The 17,634-nt window shown below is 40.0% G+C and overlaps 1 protein-coding gene across 2 annotated transcripts in view; it reads left to right on the top strand.

The window, feature by feature from the left end:
• The window catches only part of iffo2b (intermediate filament family orphan 2b), a 30,836-nt gene extending 15,420 nt beyond the window's left edge, over positions 1-15,416 (top strand). The window contains exons 2-8 of one of the 2 annotated variants that reach the window (XM_085456918.1): positions 7,886-7,946; positions 9,295-9,390; positions 10,286-10,456; positions 11,322-11,470; positions 11,915-12,080; positions 12,223-12,321; positions 13,412-15,416. In XM_085456918.1, the coding sequence (XP_085313044.1) occupies positions 7,886-7,946; positions 9,295-9,390; positions 10,286-10,456; positions 11,322-11,470; positions 11,915-12,080; positions 12,223-12,321; positions 13,412-13,645 (976 nt within the window). In that variant the 3' untranslated portion in view covers positions 13,646-15,416. Of the gene's footprint in view, positions 1-7,885; positions 7,947-9,294; positions 9,391-10,285; positions 10,457-11,321; positions 11,471-11,884; positions 12,081-12,222; positions 12,322-13,411 lie in introns of both variants that reach the window. The other variant, XM_085456917.1, reaches the window with a different exon arrangement.
• Positions 15,417-17,634: the final 2,218 nt, after the last annotated feature.

Below are 17,634 nucleotides of genomic sequence, written 5' to 3'. Positions count from 1 at the left end.
GCTTCCACACACAAACACTTTCCAGTATATCACATACTTGAAACAGGGTGTTGGCTGAACTAAAACTTTATTTGCGATGAACGACGGAGGCTTTGTGGTATGATATGCAACCACACCTCAAAGTTTTCCCTATGCTCTCTTTGGTGTTTACTGCATATTCCATGCTCTCTTTAATAGTTACCGCCTGTTGCATAAGTGTTTAGGACCTTTCTGATGAACATTTAATCATTAAGATAATAATCTTTGGATAGTCACCTCCAATTATTTTCACTCTGACAGTTTCACCAGTAAATCACTACGAGTGGCATAAAACTATCACCTTGAGCACTATTGTTACAAAGAATCAGGTGCGGATCAAGACTTGGATGGGTGCATGCTCCGTGTCCTCGGGCGCTGTAGTGGGAAAACACTGAGGCAATTTGCGTGCAAATGTAACTCCCAGACACACCACACAAGGCAGGGAGGGTTATTTGGCAAGCTGTTGTTCAACAGACAAACATATGAGAAATGTCTGTTTGATGTGATACACTTCAGGTTCCTCTTTCAGTACCACACTGCAGTATTCTCTTAAATCACTGATTTACATGAATCACGAAGAATCAAGCAACTTTTTAAAAATGTTCTACTCCAGTGCAAAAAGCATGTAGTGCTGATTTATATTACTCTATGTTATTAGATTAGATAGAATGAAATCTTCCATCCATCCATTCATTCTCTTCTACTGATCCTTTGCAGGGTTGTGGGGGAGCTGGAGGCTATGCCAGCTACCATAGGACGAGAGGCAGGGTACACCCAGGACTGGTCACCAGTCTGTCACAGGGCTAACATATAGAGACAAACAACCATTCACACTCAGATTCCCACCCACATTCACCCATATGGGCATTCACCCCACTGCACATCTTTGGACTGAATGAAATCTTACTTAACATAATTAAACTCTTGACACTGATGCCAAAGCACCAGTGTAGAGTGCTTTTAATGGCTAAGCGAAGTGAAACTTGCATGCAGAAAATATTTTCTACTCTCACATTATAGATATAGATAGATATAGATCTATCTATCTATCTATCTATCTATCTATCTATCTATCTATCTATCTATCTATCTATCTATCTATTAGGGGTGCAACGATACTCGTATCGATATTGAACCGTTCGATACAGTGCTTTCGGTTCGGTACGCATATGTATCGAACAATACAAAATTTGTAATTTATCAACTTTCCTTCTGACGATGCTGTCTGTGTTGAGCGCTCAGTGAATCTGCGTTTGACTACTCCGCCTAGGCTGCACTGTCGAGTGCAGATCCACTGAGCCAACACAGACAGCATTAGGGCTGCTCAATTAATCGAATTTTAATCACGATTACGATCTGGGCTTTCAACGATCATTAAAAATGACTGAGCCGATTATTAGCCCCTCCCTAATTTATCCGCGACACCTTAAAGGCCGGTCCGTGAAAATATTGTCGGGCATAAACCGGTCCGTGGCGCAAAAAAGGTTGGAGACCGCTGATTAAGAGGACCCGAGGGAAGCTCGGAAAGCTAAGCAGAAGTTATTTGGAGAGTGACTGCCGTTGGTTGAAAAGAGAGTTTAAAAAAAAAAAACTTCAGTGGTGTTGCACACTATTTTATATTATTTTTTTAAAGTCATTGTTAACCCTTTAAAGCCGGTCAGGGCAGCACGCTCCGTTTTGCGTAACTATTTTTAAATCCCTGTAGAACCTGAACCGTGTAAGCTAGCGCAATAATTTGTTTTGCATATGAAACCGGAGGAGTTGTACTTACATCTGATGCCATCAGCTTGTCCTCAGTCTCGTTCCACATATAGCTTTGCAAAAATTGCATAAAAAGCGCTTGCAGGAACAAAAACATAATATTCCAGAAACACGCTTTGCCGTTCCTATCAGCTGTTCGTAACACTTCCCACAGTGAAATGATGCACATGCTGTTTTCTTTGCAAATTTGCATCATAGGATTGTTTTTTGTTTTTCCTGCAGTATATAAAAATTGCTGTATCTCCAAAATAAAACTATGAAGACACTCAAAATAAATTTCCTGTGGTGGGAAACTATTTTTTGCAACTTTATTGTATTTAAAGTTTTGAGGGATAAGCCTCTTAAATTTCTCCAAGTAGAAATATATGTAAACAAAACAAAAGCGATTTTCAATTTTTTTTGTAGTTTATTGCACTTTTTTGCAATTTATGTAATTACTATGGACTTAATGCATACATATTATTAAAATATGGGCTATAACAGTTGTATTGATGTATAGCAACTTGAAATGCTCCCACAAATGGCACTACAGCATGTAAAAAAAATAATATAAGCTCTGGTGGACTTGGTTCTATAGTAGGTCTTAAAGGGTTAAATAAATATCGTCAAATAATCGCGATCTCAATTTCAGTGAAAATAATCGTGATTATCATTTTTGCCATAATCGAGCAGCCCTAGACAGCATCATCAGAAGGAAGAGCACAGGGCAAGCTAGCGAGACAGAAGTTAAGCTCTCCTTGCAAAATGGCAAATTGAACCTCCCCCACCCTCATTCAGATCTGGCGTTTGGAATTATTTTGGTTTTCATGTGACGTATGACCCTGAAGGTAAGCAAGTCATGGACTAAAGTAAAACAGTATGTTGGATGTGCCACGCAATGGTCAATTACATGGGTGGGAACTAGTGTGTTAGCGCAGTTAGCTCGTTAACGTGTTGGCCGTCTAGCCTCACGCACGGGGCGATCAGGGGTAGCTCGTTAACGGAGATTTGCCGTGTTGTGGCGTTAACGTCATTTCAACGAGATTAACGCTGACAGCACTAGTGGGAACACAACGAATATGACTGCACATTTACGCCAACATCATCCTAGTGCAAAGACAAGTGGAAGCAGACAAAAACAACAAGCATGCTACAAACTTTATCCGAGTCATTTAGACAGCCGTTAGCACATGATTCTCCTTATGGGGACCTGATATGTTTAATATTGTGGCGAGCTCAGAGAAGGTGGAGACGGAGGTGTCGTTTGGTCTTGCTTCCCGTGAGCTAGCCAGGGAACACAGCCGTTTATTGACATCTGCAGAAGAACACTGCCGCTAGCTGACTGCTCAGCGCGACAACCGGACAGCAACAACAACAACACACAGGGCGCCCTCTGACCCCGGAAGTACACACCGTCGCAGCGAGAGGGCGTCACCCGTCACTATGGCAACATAAACAAAACATAACTGTACAAACAGAATCCCGAACAGCCCTGACCCGCTACATAGCCCCCACCTAAGGCGTCAGTCGTCCCCAACGACCCCATTACCCCACACAAAGTCCTGCAAATGTCCAAGTGCCTTCTTTTGGCGCACCGGCCGGTCACGACCGGCGGGAGAAAAGTCACTCGGGTCAGAACATGGGGTGCTACCATCATCCCACTTCTGACACCAATGTGGCAAGCTCAGACAAGGAGGAGACGGAGGTGTCGTTTGGTCTTGCTTCCCGTGAACTAGCCAAGCAGCACAGCCGTTTATTGACATCTGCAGAAGAACACTGCCGCTAGCTAACTGCTCAGCGCGGCAACCGCATAGCAACAACAACAACACACAGGGCGCCCTCTGACCCCGGAAGGACACACCGGCGCAGCGAGAGGGCGTCACCCGTCACTATGGCAACATAAACAAAACATAACTGTACAAACAGAACCCCGAACAGCCCTGACCTGCTAAAATATGCTACTGAGAATATAGCCCAGAAGAAGCGTATAGTATAGCTTTTATTTTGGAAAGAGCCATTTCTCTGTAATAAACTCTCTTTTCCAAAGATGAGTGATTCCTCAATCAGATACATGGCTTGCAAAATCGCTAGCCCGACATCCCGGGGCTAGCGATTTTTCCAGTCGGGCTACCAAAATCTATCTCTGCCCTGCCCGTCGGGCTATTGTAGGAAGGAAAATATATGTCAATGCTTTTGCATTCTTTCGGAAATGTAGCTGGGTAATTATGTCATTGGCATCGATGAGCCACTGTCAATATGTGACATATTGAAATCAAAAAGAAAGTGCAGCTTTATGGTTTCATGGACAAAAGAATTTCTGTGGCTGCAATATGACGAGCTATATAACCGGGGCTGCACATAAGTGGTCCGCAGCTGCGCATTCGCTGTCAAAAAAAAAAAAAACGCGCACAAGATATGAAGTTGCAACGCGTGTTTGCATACATAAGATTTTCTGGAGGAGGACAGACATTTGTTTAGAACTCTTAAAGATGTCGAAGAAGCTCCTTTAAGCAGTTACTTTGGTGTTCCTCCACCTCCAAAGAAATGTCAGAAGGAGTCCGAACCACAAAAGAAGCGCGTATTCTCGGAAAAGTGGTTGCAGGGGGTGAGCTGGCTTCAAACAAATGATGAACGCACAGAGATGTGGTGCGGAATGTGCCGTGAAAATCCCACTCTAGCGGACAAAAACAGTGCTTTTTATATGGACGCAAACGCGCGTTGCAACTTCTTATCTGGTGCGCGTCTTTTATTTTGACAGCGAATGCGCACATGCGGACCACTTATGTGCACCCGTGTAAATAACATAATGTTCTGCCGGGTGTGTTGTTGGTTTTCTCTCGATTTCTGAGTCGACAAGTGCCTTTGTTACTGGGACCAGTCATTTTAAGAAAGGCCCCCATTAGAACCCATGAGAAATGCAAGAAACGCATTATTGCTCAGTCTGCAATATCTTTCCCAGAACAAACACCAATTGCAAATAACATACTAAAAATAAACCTGAAAAATCTGTTTAGAACAGCGTACTATGTTGCAAAGAGTGAACTACCACTGGCAAAATTTAGCCGTCTTTGCAAACTTCAAAAAGCAAATGGCCTAGATCTTGGTTCCACTTGCCTCTCACCCGTGACTTCAGCGGAAATTTCAAATTCAGGATCTGACACAGACTGATTCATGTCCTACACAGTTCTTACAAGTTCATAGAAATTTCTGTTCAATTAGAACCAAGTATTTGAGTTGATGATTGTAATTTTTTATACAATGTTGTAATTTGTTTTTCAACAATTTTTTGACTAATGTTTTGTTTCCTTTACAATATTATACTTTAATGTATAATATTGTAAAGGAAACAAAACATCAATCAAAAAATTGCTCTCTTTTTTATTCGGGCTACTTAAATTTATTTTGGGCTTGTTTTAATCAATTTTAAATCATGCTTTTTATTTGTTCTTGTTTCTAATGTCTCTGTAAAGCACTTTGAATCACCTTGTTGTTGAATTGTGCTATACAAATAAACTTGCCTTGCCTTGCCTTGCCTTGCCTTACCAAAAACTGAAGAGTCCCTGCCCAAAGGGCTACCAGGGATTTTGAAATTTTGAGAGCCCTGAGATATATTTATTTTTTTAATTACTTTTGTTTCAGCAACATTAAATTTAAAAACTGTACTTTTGAGTTAAACTATATATTTACAATTTTAATAAATGACAAATTAAAAAGGCATGAACATTTTTTTTTGTATCGAAAAAATATCGAACCGTGACACCAAAGTACCGAACCTGAATTTTGTGTATCGTTGCACCCCTACTTACTATCTATCTATCTATCTATCTATCTATCTATCTATCTATCTATCTATCTATCTATCTATCTATCTATCTATCTATCTATCTATCTATCTATCTATCTATCTATCTATCTATCTATCTATCTATCTATCTATCTATCTATCTATCTACCTACCTACCTACCTACCTACCTGGATATATATATATATATGTCCAAAGAATGGTCCTAAAATCAGAATAATACTGGCAAATCTCAGATGTCAGAATATGACAGAAATGAAATCTCTTTGATATATTGCTAAAATTCAAGCTGACGTTCTCAGCAGAATAAACACATCTGTAACAGCATACCTTTTAATTTATTCAGAGCCTGTGTCTGGCAGTAAACAGATGTGCATGAGCTGACACAGACTCTAATCCTCCTGCTGTCTTTGTCCTTGTAAGGAGACTCCCAGTGTTCATCTTGATTAAGTCATGCCAAAGGAACATGAAAAGCAGAGCCACGGCTATGGCAGACGGGTCAGATGAAGTAACTTTGCTGGAATGTCAGCTTTGTTTGGGTTAGCCATTTTTATCTAGAAGCTTACAATGATGGTGTCTGAGGTCGGTGAGGTGTACTTTTATGGACCGGTGATTTGTAATGGCTCCAAATAATGTGGAAGCAACTTTGATAGGTGATATATAGCTTTGAAAAATGTATTTCCTTGATTTACTCCTATAAATCAAGGGAATCCTATATTCCCATGATTTCACCAACAGTCTGAATGAAAAGGTTCTAGTGTGCATTCAGGAAGTGACAACACAAGTAAGACAGCGCGTAATGCAGGTGCTGTTGTGTCTGCAGAGGATGTGATGCAGTTGTGAACCTCACTGACCTTAGCCAGAGTTCTGCTGCAGACGGGCAGAGTGTTGTGGACACAGTAAACACCACTGCCAGCATTTTTTAGAACAACAAGGCTTCAATCACGAAGCATGCTGGCACGCCCTGCCAGGGAATACTTCTCTCTAATTAGACAGTGTACGTTCACTGGATCCTGAATGGAAACAAGGCCTATTTTGTTGGAAAAGTGAATCTCTAGTGACTGTTCTGACTTTTGGCTGTGGTGTGCTTCTCCATTGTGAAGGCTATAGATGATCTAACCCACAATGAAGCAGTGTTCATCCCATGTCAGCTTTCTCTCTTACAGTAAACATGTATGGTTAGGCATGTGCTGCTTACACCGCTCTTCCCACTGGCTTATTCGGTCTCTCGCACAACCTCACAGAAATCCCCTCCTGTTTTTATCCTCCTCTGTGGCCCACAGTGTCTCATACTGTGCAGCTACTTCATATTCCTGAATGAGTGTCTTGTTCATTCTGAGTGGCTTTTGGAAAGCATCTGTGACTCAGCATATCTGCTGTCTCTCATCCTGGGGCACAAGAACAGTGGGTATTAGTAGGACGCTGAACTGACCGACGCAGTAGCCTGAGCCTCCTGTGCTTTTTGTGCAATAGCTTCATACTGCAAATTGAGCAGGCTCCTGATTTTGTTTATACAGAGCTGCCATGGTGCGGAAGAGTTATATGACGAGAGAGACAGAGGAAGGGAGGAAAGACCTGCATTGCTAATCATAGCTTTCAGCTAACAGGGGGGGTCTGGTGGTTTATTTTTAGCAGCACTGGTGGTGTGACTCTATAGATGGCAGTGGCAGTTGGTGTGATGGTAGAGTCACCATTTGTAGGTTTATTGGCACTGAATGCTGCAAAGTCATTAATAGCAGACAGGTGGAAAATAATTTGACCATGAGGTTGTTATTGAGCAAAATGTTCTTTTATGTCTGCTAAACATCATATTTTTTTCTCCTAAGCACAAGCGTGACTTATCGGCCTAGATTGTTTGGTGTGAATTCAGCCCAGCTTATCTTTAATACATTTTGGAATTTCAGTAAGTGTTGATAAGTGTCTTCAAATGTATAATGACCAAACATTAGAAACATTAAAACACATTTCTGACTTCACAAACTTGGGATTGACTTGGGACAGGACTGAAGCATGGTGGCATGTCAGTCATGTTTCAAAGACTATTCACGAGCAGTGTTTGTAGAAGGATGGGACTCAGTTCTTCCTTATTGTCTTCATTGAAGCAGCGTGGTTGTAAAGACACTGTTTAAAGAAGAAGGAGACAAAAGATCGAAAAATGGGGTGGTGGGATGGTGTGTGGGTTGTGGGTGTGGTCCCAGTCTGTCAAGGACGTTTTGTAATCAGAGATGGGAGTATTAACTCCACAAAAGTACCATTACACTGTCTGCTGGGCCCCTGGGGACAGGCCGACGGTAACTGACCCACCTCTGTGCTCTGTGTTGCAGATGGGAGGAGGAGCTGTCCAAACGAGAGCAGCTGGAGTCAACGGTGACATCCCTGCAGCAGGTTGGGAAACACTAAGAACACACAAACAATAACATATATTCTACTAACATACTGATGCACAGCTATTTGATGGCTTGGTAAGGACAATTTAGTACATGCAGACGGGAATATATAAAATAATCTGGAAAATGGCATGTGCATGCATGCATTTGCATTTGCAAAACTGCTATACAACACATCCATAAACATACAGTGTTATGCTGTGTGAGCACAGCTGGACTAGAAGCAGCTATAACCAGGAGGATGCTTGATTGGTTGTCAGATTAGAAAAACCTGATTACAAACCCATCAAGAAGAGCCTGCTGGCCTTGATATAGATACGAACGTCAAATATCACCAACACTCCACCATTATGTTTCTGCTCAGAGGAGTTGAAAGGAATACATGTAGAGGTAAAATCAATTTAAAGTGTCACACCTTGAGGCTCTATTGACACTGCAACACACACAGTCCCAGCTACTGTTAGTGTCTCAACCAGCTGGCATCCATTGCTTTTTTCGGCTTTTGCGCAAATCGATCTGGGACAGCATCCGTGTATGTCTTAGATTCTGGGTCAGCAAAATCCCAGATAGAGAGGTGGAGTGGTATCCCCCTAGGGGCTTTAACCTTTTAGAGCACACAGGCTGATGTCGCTGTATGCATAAGAGGTGGGGATTTCTGCAAAGGCAGTAAATTCTGTGCAAAAGCACCATTTATATTCAGGGCCCAGAGCCAGAGGGCTGTATGCTACACAGAAACAAAAGCTGGTACTCCTCTGGTGGTGAATTAAACCAAGGCGGGCTTAACTGTTAGCCTTTCAGTTCTACTTGCTAAATAGTCATCTTTGTGGGTTTGTGAGATTTTAAGAAAATACTATACGAGTAGTGAACGTAATGTTCAAAAACAGGTATAACTACCAGTGCAGAGTTTAAATGGATGGGTTGACATTTTGGAAAATACTGTTATTTATTTGTTTGCTGAGAGATAGATGAAAAATAAAAATTATCCTACTCCCACACTGTGTGCTTCTTGTGCTCTACCTGAAAATATACAGTGAGGATGAGACTGGGAAATAGTAGTACAGCACATAAAGGCCCGAATAAAATAACAACTTTGTGGTGCTTGTAGGTACAGTAAATTCATGGATTCTTTTTGAGCCAGTAAGCTGGCTGTAGGCAGGAGAATGGTGTCAGTCCCTTTATCTGAGTAAATAAGGTTCTTAAATTGTTAGTCAGTTTATCTAGTTTCCTGTCCTTATACACTGTGGTCAATATCCTAAAATGCAAATAGCCTCAAGTGAAAGCAAATGTTTGATCATGCAAATATAAACCTCCTGGTCTTGCTTTCTTCTCTGTGACATCCTTTTCAGAGCGCCCAGGAGGCAGGAGAGGTTCAGGATGATCTTAATGAGAAAGTGGACAGACTGAAGGCTGAACTTGTGGTCTTCAAGAGTCTCATGAGTGACGTAAGTGTTCGTTTAGCACCAGGGTGAAGTCATTATCAGTTTTCCTTTCACTGTGTTGGCTCCCAAACTTAAATAAATCAGGTTAGTGTTCAAGAGTTGACAACATTGACAGTTACTTCCCTGCATGACCCCTCCTGTAGCATACAGGTATAAAATTTATATATATATATCTGTGATATATAAAATACTATAAATCATCCAAGACAATATTCCTGAAATAGCTCAGACAGCAGCTGTAGATCCAGAGCACTTCCTGTTCTGTGCAGCACTGTATTGTTCCCTGGCAAGTCTGCTCAGACTGATATACAGTTCACTTGTGATAAACTGCAGGGGGGCACGTCACAGCTCGCAATTGCTTGGGGATAAATATATGCACATGCTGTTTTTGTTTTGTAAAATACTGTTGTTTAGCCTGCTTCTGTTTCATGGATTTTCAATTCTTTGTCTCTTTTTGTGTGCTTTACATTACTCCCTGTTATTTGCATTAAGAGAAGGGTAAGTGATGCAGAAGTAGAGGATGTTTTAGGAGGCATAGATTAGTTAAAGCCTTACAATGGTTAGACAGTCTGTATTTGTGCCTCTGGATATAATTGCTCAGAAAAAAATATCCATATTTCCATGCTCCATGTCTGCCTCTGCATACTTATCAGACCAGAATTTGCATATTTTTTATTAGATAATAAATAGGCCAAAGTATAGTTTTTGAACTGCACATAGATGAATGCACTAACATTATTTTGCAAGTGCTTGTTGAGATGAATAATTCAGATAAAAATGACAGTGTTATGTTGGTGTGGGTAGAGTCGGCATGGAAATGTGGGACGCAATTTAACACCAGCTGATAATCACGACGGTATGAACGTCATCTAAAGAGCCGCTCTCTGTCCTCATACAGCAAATGTCTGACCTGGACTCCAAGATTCAGGAGAAAGCCAGGAGGGTGGACATGGACATCTGCAGGCGGATTGACATCACGGCCAAACTGTGCGATGTGGCTCAGCAACGCAACTCAGAGGACATGTCAAAAATGTTCAACGTTAGTCCCGCAAGGTCGCTTCCTGAGAAGGCAAGTGTCCATCTGCCCCGGATTCATTTGCTCTCTCCCAGTTTCTTAGATGAGCCGATAGTAAATGCAGGAAGAAGCTAAATTGTATTGTGAAGGAGAAATTCGGCACTGATGAGATGAAATCTGCCAGGTGCTCGCTGTGTGGTGACTGTTACTTTCCTTCTCAGCTGATCATGCACTGAATGACACCCCCCGCCCTAAATGGGCATCAGTCCATAGCTGCATGTTCGCAAATATGCTCTCATGCAAACACGTAAAAATAGACATGGAGAAGACTTATGTACAGAATGCACGCGCACACACACAGACACACATAAACAAAAGATGAAATGCTGACCTGCCAACTTTTCGCTGCACACAAGGTTTTCACATTGCGCCGACATTGCTGGCTGAAGCCCAAGAATAAATCCTCCGTGAACCAAGCTGGTGACTTCTCATGTACCACATGTTATATACGATCCTACCTTTAATGAAATTTGTCAATTTACAATTTTTATATGCCAATAAATATTGATCTGTAGATGAGTTTATGAAGCCTGCTGTCAGCGTAAAACATTTATGCATGTTTGTAAAATGCATGCGAACAAGAGATACATGCACATGTGCAGAAAAACACAGTCTGTTCTGTAGTTTTTTTTTTTATAAAATATGAATTTCTACGTTATTTTATTAGCTGTATATTAACTTTAAGCATACATGTCTTGCACTGCGTCTTTCTGGCTTCTGATGAGTGCAGGCTCATGACTGAAAATGAGGCCTTTTGCTCAGTATTTGACAGACTTCTGCGTGCTCTAAATTGCCATTATTATGCTTAATGAGATATATTAGGTTCTCTGTAGATGCAAACGGTCTTTGTGTTTTTCAGGGTGCCATGGCCTGCTGCAAGAGAAAAGAACGCAAAGCCGTGTCCGATGAGGAGAATTCAGAGATGGATGCCGAGCCAAGTACTTCAGAGGAGGAGGTCCCCGGGTCTCTCAACATCACGGATGAAATGAAACGCATGCTTAACCAGCTGTAAGCGACACTTTTCATGGATACATGCACCAAAAGTAAAACTGGTATTTTGTTTTGAATCAAATTAAATGAGCTCTGCACCTTCAGCATGCCAGTATAGTTTCTGGCATGTTCCTTCATCTCCCTCTGGTGTTCACAGTTTTGCAGCTAACAGTCAGTGTGCTCCTTCAGCAGAACACAACAGATATAAATATATGGCCATTTATTTACCACCAACACTTAGAATATTTAAGAAACATTACAGTTTCTGCCTCTTTCCTTTGCTACTTCTGTGTTCCTTCTACTTCCCTTTTTTGGCTACCCTAAGAGCACTTCTTTTGTTTCCAATGACCTTTGCTGAATATGTTGGCTTTTATGCTTTCCTCCATCTTTCTCTTTCTTTTCCTTTCCATTCTCTGACCTTGTCCTACACAGACATTGTTCAGATAACTCCTTTGTTGCCAGGCGTGAGACGTTCGAAATCGACGACGACTGCGACAGTCTGACGTGGGAGGAAAACGAGGAGACTCTCTTGCTGTGGGAAGACTTCGCGAACTACAACATGCCATACACCCTCGCGGCGCCGACGAGCACCTGCCCCCGTGAGGGCACCAGCGAAGCTGCGGATCCAGTGAGTCCTGTGTGCATTTAGATGATTTGACAGCATGGGGTTTTTAAAGTCATGCAATTCACAGTATAGATCATTGCTGTGGCTGCTGTATAAGACATTTACTCATGCATGATGAATGAGGTTTCTATCTGTGCTCTCTAAGGACTCCCAGGATGGAAGCCTTGGCAGCCTCATTGACGAAACAGAGTCACTATTTAAGACCAGAGAGCAGGAGTACCAGGAGACCATCGGCCAGATCGAGGTAGGCGGACCTACCAGCGACCACACAACACATGCTCATTCAACCACTAAAACATTTTTTCTCCTCAGGAATGAAAGGAAAAAACTGTAATTTGGCATCTTAATCAAAAAATAATAATGAGGTTTTTTTTCTTATCCTTGTTTTTCTAAAAGAATAAATTGGAAAATTCAAGGATTAAGAAAAATTTATAATAATTTAGCATTAAAATGGCATTTCATTTCAAGAACTTGTACATCCTAACCAGTAACCATTAATAGATTAACCATTACAGAAACATTCAAATATATTTTATTAATAAGCAATACTGTTAATTTAGGGCAGCTGTTGCATGAACCTTACACTGGGTGGTGATCTAAATTTATATCCCAGAAAGAGACAGCGTGACTCAAAGGAGCCTTATTTTGTATGTTAGACCAAATGGTAGCAGGCAACAATCAAGAGAGATACAAAATAAGTCAAATGTGGCTAAATTTCTCTTAAATTACCTTTAAATGAGACACTGAAAGGTTACAAATACATAAAAAATGTCTAAAATGTGATAAAAAACTGCAACACACCACATCTGCACAATCAGGGTTCCCAGAGAATGAATCAGCCCAGTTCTGATTCATTCTTGGAATAAGGCTGATTCATGCCTTATCAGGCATAAATGTCATGCCTGATAAGTAAAGTGCAAAGATTCCTTTGGCTTTGATTTATTTAGCTACCAGACAATTATAAACTTATGCTCTTGCATGTTATGACTGATTGAGACCAAATGAGGTGAAGACATATAAACTTTGCTAAGTTTTTGATTTGATTAATTTTATTATTTCAAGTCATTCTTCTTTGGAATTGGACCTGCCTTAGAACGAACTGCAGTAGCTGTTTCTTATTGCCCCCATCAACAGTAGAAAATGTGACATTTTTAATTGTATTTCCAGAGAGTTCAGCTTTGTTTTTACAGTCATTAGCAAGGTTTAGCATCTTAACATGCTAATCCAAGGTGATGATTCAAGAGGTTTCTACCCACCTATAAACATTTAGTTTGGCCTCGTCCTTACTCTACTTCTTTCTTCTCTGTGTTGAATCTTGTTTTTTATGCTTTCAGATGGAACTGGCCACAGCAAAGAGTGACATGAACAGACATCTGCATGAGTACATGGAGATGTGCAGCATGAAGAGAGGCCTTGATGTTCAGATGGAGACCTGTCGACGGATGATTAAAGGCGGAAGGAACTCTCCCTCTGTCAGCTCTGTGGCCAGCAGCGACTCAGGGAACACAGACGAGATCCAGGATGAGATTTCGGACAAGGACGCAGAAGCTGAAGTCGCCGTTAGTTGATGACTGCATTGCTGGGCTTTGTCCCATCTCCACTTGTCTCCCCGCCCCTGGTTATCACAGGATTTAAAGGCCCGGCTAGAAAGGCGGACCAATCTAAATCTGGGCCCGTTTGACCTAGTAATTAAAGTTCTCTCGGTCGTCCTCACTGGTGCAGACCCAGAACTGGTGCTTTTATACTATTTCTGTTGTTTAGAAAGTGGTGGTGGTGGGGGGAACGTCTTTGCTTGGCAAAGAGATAATGAGTGCGTAAAGAAACCATGCTGTGCTCTCTTCCTCACTGCTGCCTCGCTGGATCCTCGTCCAGAGCTTTAAATCATTTTTGGGATAAGAAGAAGAAATATTTTAAATGGGCCGAGAAGTTTTTTTCTACCCTATTACGATCCTTTATTTCTAAAGGAATTGACAACAGTACATATTGTGCTCCTTGTTTAGTCGAGAACGAATACATTATTCACCAAAAATATATCCACCTTTTACATTTTTGAATATTTATTTTAGATTCCAAAATGTTGGGTCTTCTTAATTTGAACATTTTATATTATTATTTGAGCCCAGCTGGGCTACTTGCAATCCAAATTAAACTGGGGTTTTGGGGAATTTAAGTGTCTTCTGCTGGGGAGACAAAAAGAAGTGGAGACAAATTGTGTTGGGTTTTCTGTTGGTTTCTGAGGGAACTCTGCAGGGTTTGCCAAAGCTGACAGAGGAAAGGAGCACAGCCTTTTGATGCATCAGTGCACTATTCAAGTTCTATGCAATTTAGCTGGCCTTATTGTTTGGACTGGCTTTCACCCTTCCTTGTTTTTCTTAAGACCACTAGCCTTTTAAATAAAGCAGGTGTTTTTCTATATATCAGTTTAAGAACTTGTGTTTATGTATAAAAATAATCTTAGTATCAGACGTTTGTTGTTGTTTATTTTTTTCCTCAACATCAGTAGTAAAACAAACTGGAACAGCATCTTGTGACACCTTCATTCATGGCAATAAGCACTGTAAGCATTTGTTAGATGTTATGCTGCTGAAGCTGTTCAGATTTACTTTGTTTAGGAGACGTTGTTTCTGTCCTGCGCACTTTGTGCACATTAAGGCGGGTCATTTAAAATTGGATCACATCCAGAAGTTCTATTAAAAGTTATCGAGTAAAATGAATCATCAGTGTAATCAAAGCCGAACAAGTTAAAACCAAAGGTCACGTCATAAAAGCGCTTCGCTTTCACATACGTCTAACACGTATACATTCAGTTCATTCATGTGCTTTACTAGGAAGAAGTTTTTGTTGTTACATGTGATTTCGGTTATACTCCTGATTGTAGACTATTTCATGCTGTCCTGTAGTCAGGTTGCACATCCTGCTTTGTCTCTCCTGTATTGGGGCTAGAAACATCAGACCTTGCATAGAGGGCTGTAGGCATGTGATCGTAAACCCCAGAGGCCTTTTCTGTGTTTGTTTTATTTTGTAGTTGTCTTTCTGCAACAGATTAAGATGTCTCGCACTCACAAGCTGACTGACGCATGGGGACAGAAGTGATCTTTTTATCACCTCTTTGTATGATAGTGTATGTACGGTTTGCTAGATCAAAGATCAAGTGCTACTTCTATTTTGAAGTTTTACAGAAACAGAACGTTAAAATACTGGCCTTTTGTTGTTTTAGCATGCTTGTGGGGGTAAAAGGAGCTCTGGGTCTTTTTTAAATAACATTATATTTTGAATTTTAAAAAGCTGCAATGCAGACAATGCGCAATGTTTTTAATCAAGACAGTGTCTCTGTAAAATGTATTCTTTTTCACCGTTTTTAATCGTTCTGGGTTAACTGCAAAGTTATGTTGCCATATTCAGCTGTTTTTAAACTAGTTCCATATGTTTTCGGGTCATTTATTTACCACAACACAACACCCATACTAAAACAAATTGACTATATCAGACAAGAGTGGGGAGCAGCCTTGCTCACAGAGAAAACATCATACTCTTATTGCTGATAAATAAAACCAGCCTGATAAGCATCAAGGAGCCATTGTTTTACTGGGACTGTACACAGAGCATCATTTTGACATGCAGGAAGAGCAAGTCCATAACAACAAATGACAGTGTTTCACCCCACTGTCGCCATCACACTAACCAGCCAACCAAAGCATATATCAAGCTCTGAGTACTACTAACTCGGGAAAGTTGCGCAGCCTTAGTGTTTGTACCACAGATCAGTGTCAGTTTTCCACAGTTTGAAAAATAGTCAGCCATTCTTGCAAACCATTATTATCACCTTCCCGTCACTTTGAAGCAGGTTGTAGTTCAATCGGTTGAAACTGCTGTAGCAACTCTCTTTGTTGAATGTAGCTTGAGCAAAAACAAAAAACATGTAGCTGTTATTTAAAAAAAAACAACCCAGGGATACATGGTGTGCTGTTTGCTTATTGGAGACCTTGTTATGTTTTGGTGTACTTAACAGGTTTTTAAGCTGACCGACTCACAGTATGTGGTCTAGATGTATGTAAATTAGGTCCTGGTGGATGTGAATGTTTCATACTAATAAAGGGGTTTTATACGAGCGGTTTTTATCTGCGGGACTATGTGGTTGTGTTAATTGTCCTGTCAAGTTTTACACTACATACCTGTGTTTGCTGTTAATATCATTATTAACCTCATAGACATGGCAGAGTGATAAAGAGCAGCCGTACTATGGTAGAATCTGCAGAGCTGTAGTGGTTACTGTTACTGGTCTTTGTGTTTCATTTGCTTCAAAGGTTGCATCCTGTTGTTTCAATTTTAAGTAGCTGATTTTATTTACTTCAGTTTTTTTATTGTTTGGATTTGTACATTCTTTATTATTATTATTATTATTATTGTTTGCTTAAACTATTGAAACAATGTATTCATGCGGGTGGAGGGCTGATTCAGTTTCAAAATTATGAATGTACTCAATTGATATTGGGATAAAATGGAATAAAAGGTGTATTGGATACAAATAGAGGCTATTTTGACTTTTTGAATATATATCTATATATATATATCTATATATATATATCTATATATATATATATATATCTATATATATATATATATATATATACGTATAGATATATATATATATATATGTATAGATATATATATATATATCTATACATACGTATAGATATATATATACATACGTATAGATATATATATATATATCTATATATATATATCTATACGTATAGATATATATATATATATATATGTATAGATATATATATATATATCTATACATACGTATAGATATATATATATACATACGTATAGATATATATATACATACGTATAGATATATATATACATACGTATAGATATATATATACATATATTGATTGGGTTTCTTGTTTTTTGTTTTTGAAGTAGACTAGATTGCACTGTTCAAGGCAAGTTAATAGACAATATTTTGGAAGTTGCTTTTGTGTCTGTTGGTGTACTAGGATATTTTGGAAAGACTGCTTTTTACAATGAAATCTGTGCCACCAAAAACAGTTTTTGAACACACTGATTCATCATAAGAAGATTTCAAAAAAGTATGTTACTACTGGTTGAAGCATCTTTTAATTAAAGTGTAGAGGATCTTTTGGCAGTTTAACATGTAACATGGACTAAAAATCATAATCAAGCAGAGAAGCCAAGTTTTAAGAAACATTTACATAATTAAGGTGTCCTTTCACGTAACGAGTCCTATTAGGGTTATTTTGTCACACCCTTAAAGGACACTTCATTAGGAACACCTTGCTCATACTGCATTGGGCCTCATTTTGCCTTCAGATTTACCTAAATTCATAAAGTTGCCGCTGATTTGTCAGCTGGACAATCAACCTGTCAACTTAAAGTAGTCTACCCATTCTTTTTCGGACCATTCTCTATGAAATCCAGAAACTTTATGTAGATGATCAGTTTCTCAAGTACTCACAGAAGCCTGTCGAAAACAACAACTGTGTCACAGTGGCCTACAAGCGTATACTGTTAGAATGGTGGGTGC

Source organism: Copadichromis virginalis, linkage group LG5 (genome assembly GCF_057382275.1).
Source record: "Copadichromis virginalis isolate Kocher_CV1m ecotype Utaka linkage group LG5, C_Virginalis_male_GT1.1, whole genome shotgun sequence".
Classification (NCBI taxonomy): Eukaryota; Metazoa; Chordata; class Actinopteri; order Cichliformes; family Cichlidae; genus Copadichromis; species Copadichromis virginalis.
This window is presented reverse-complemented; position numbering and strand designations above follow the sequence as displayed.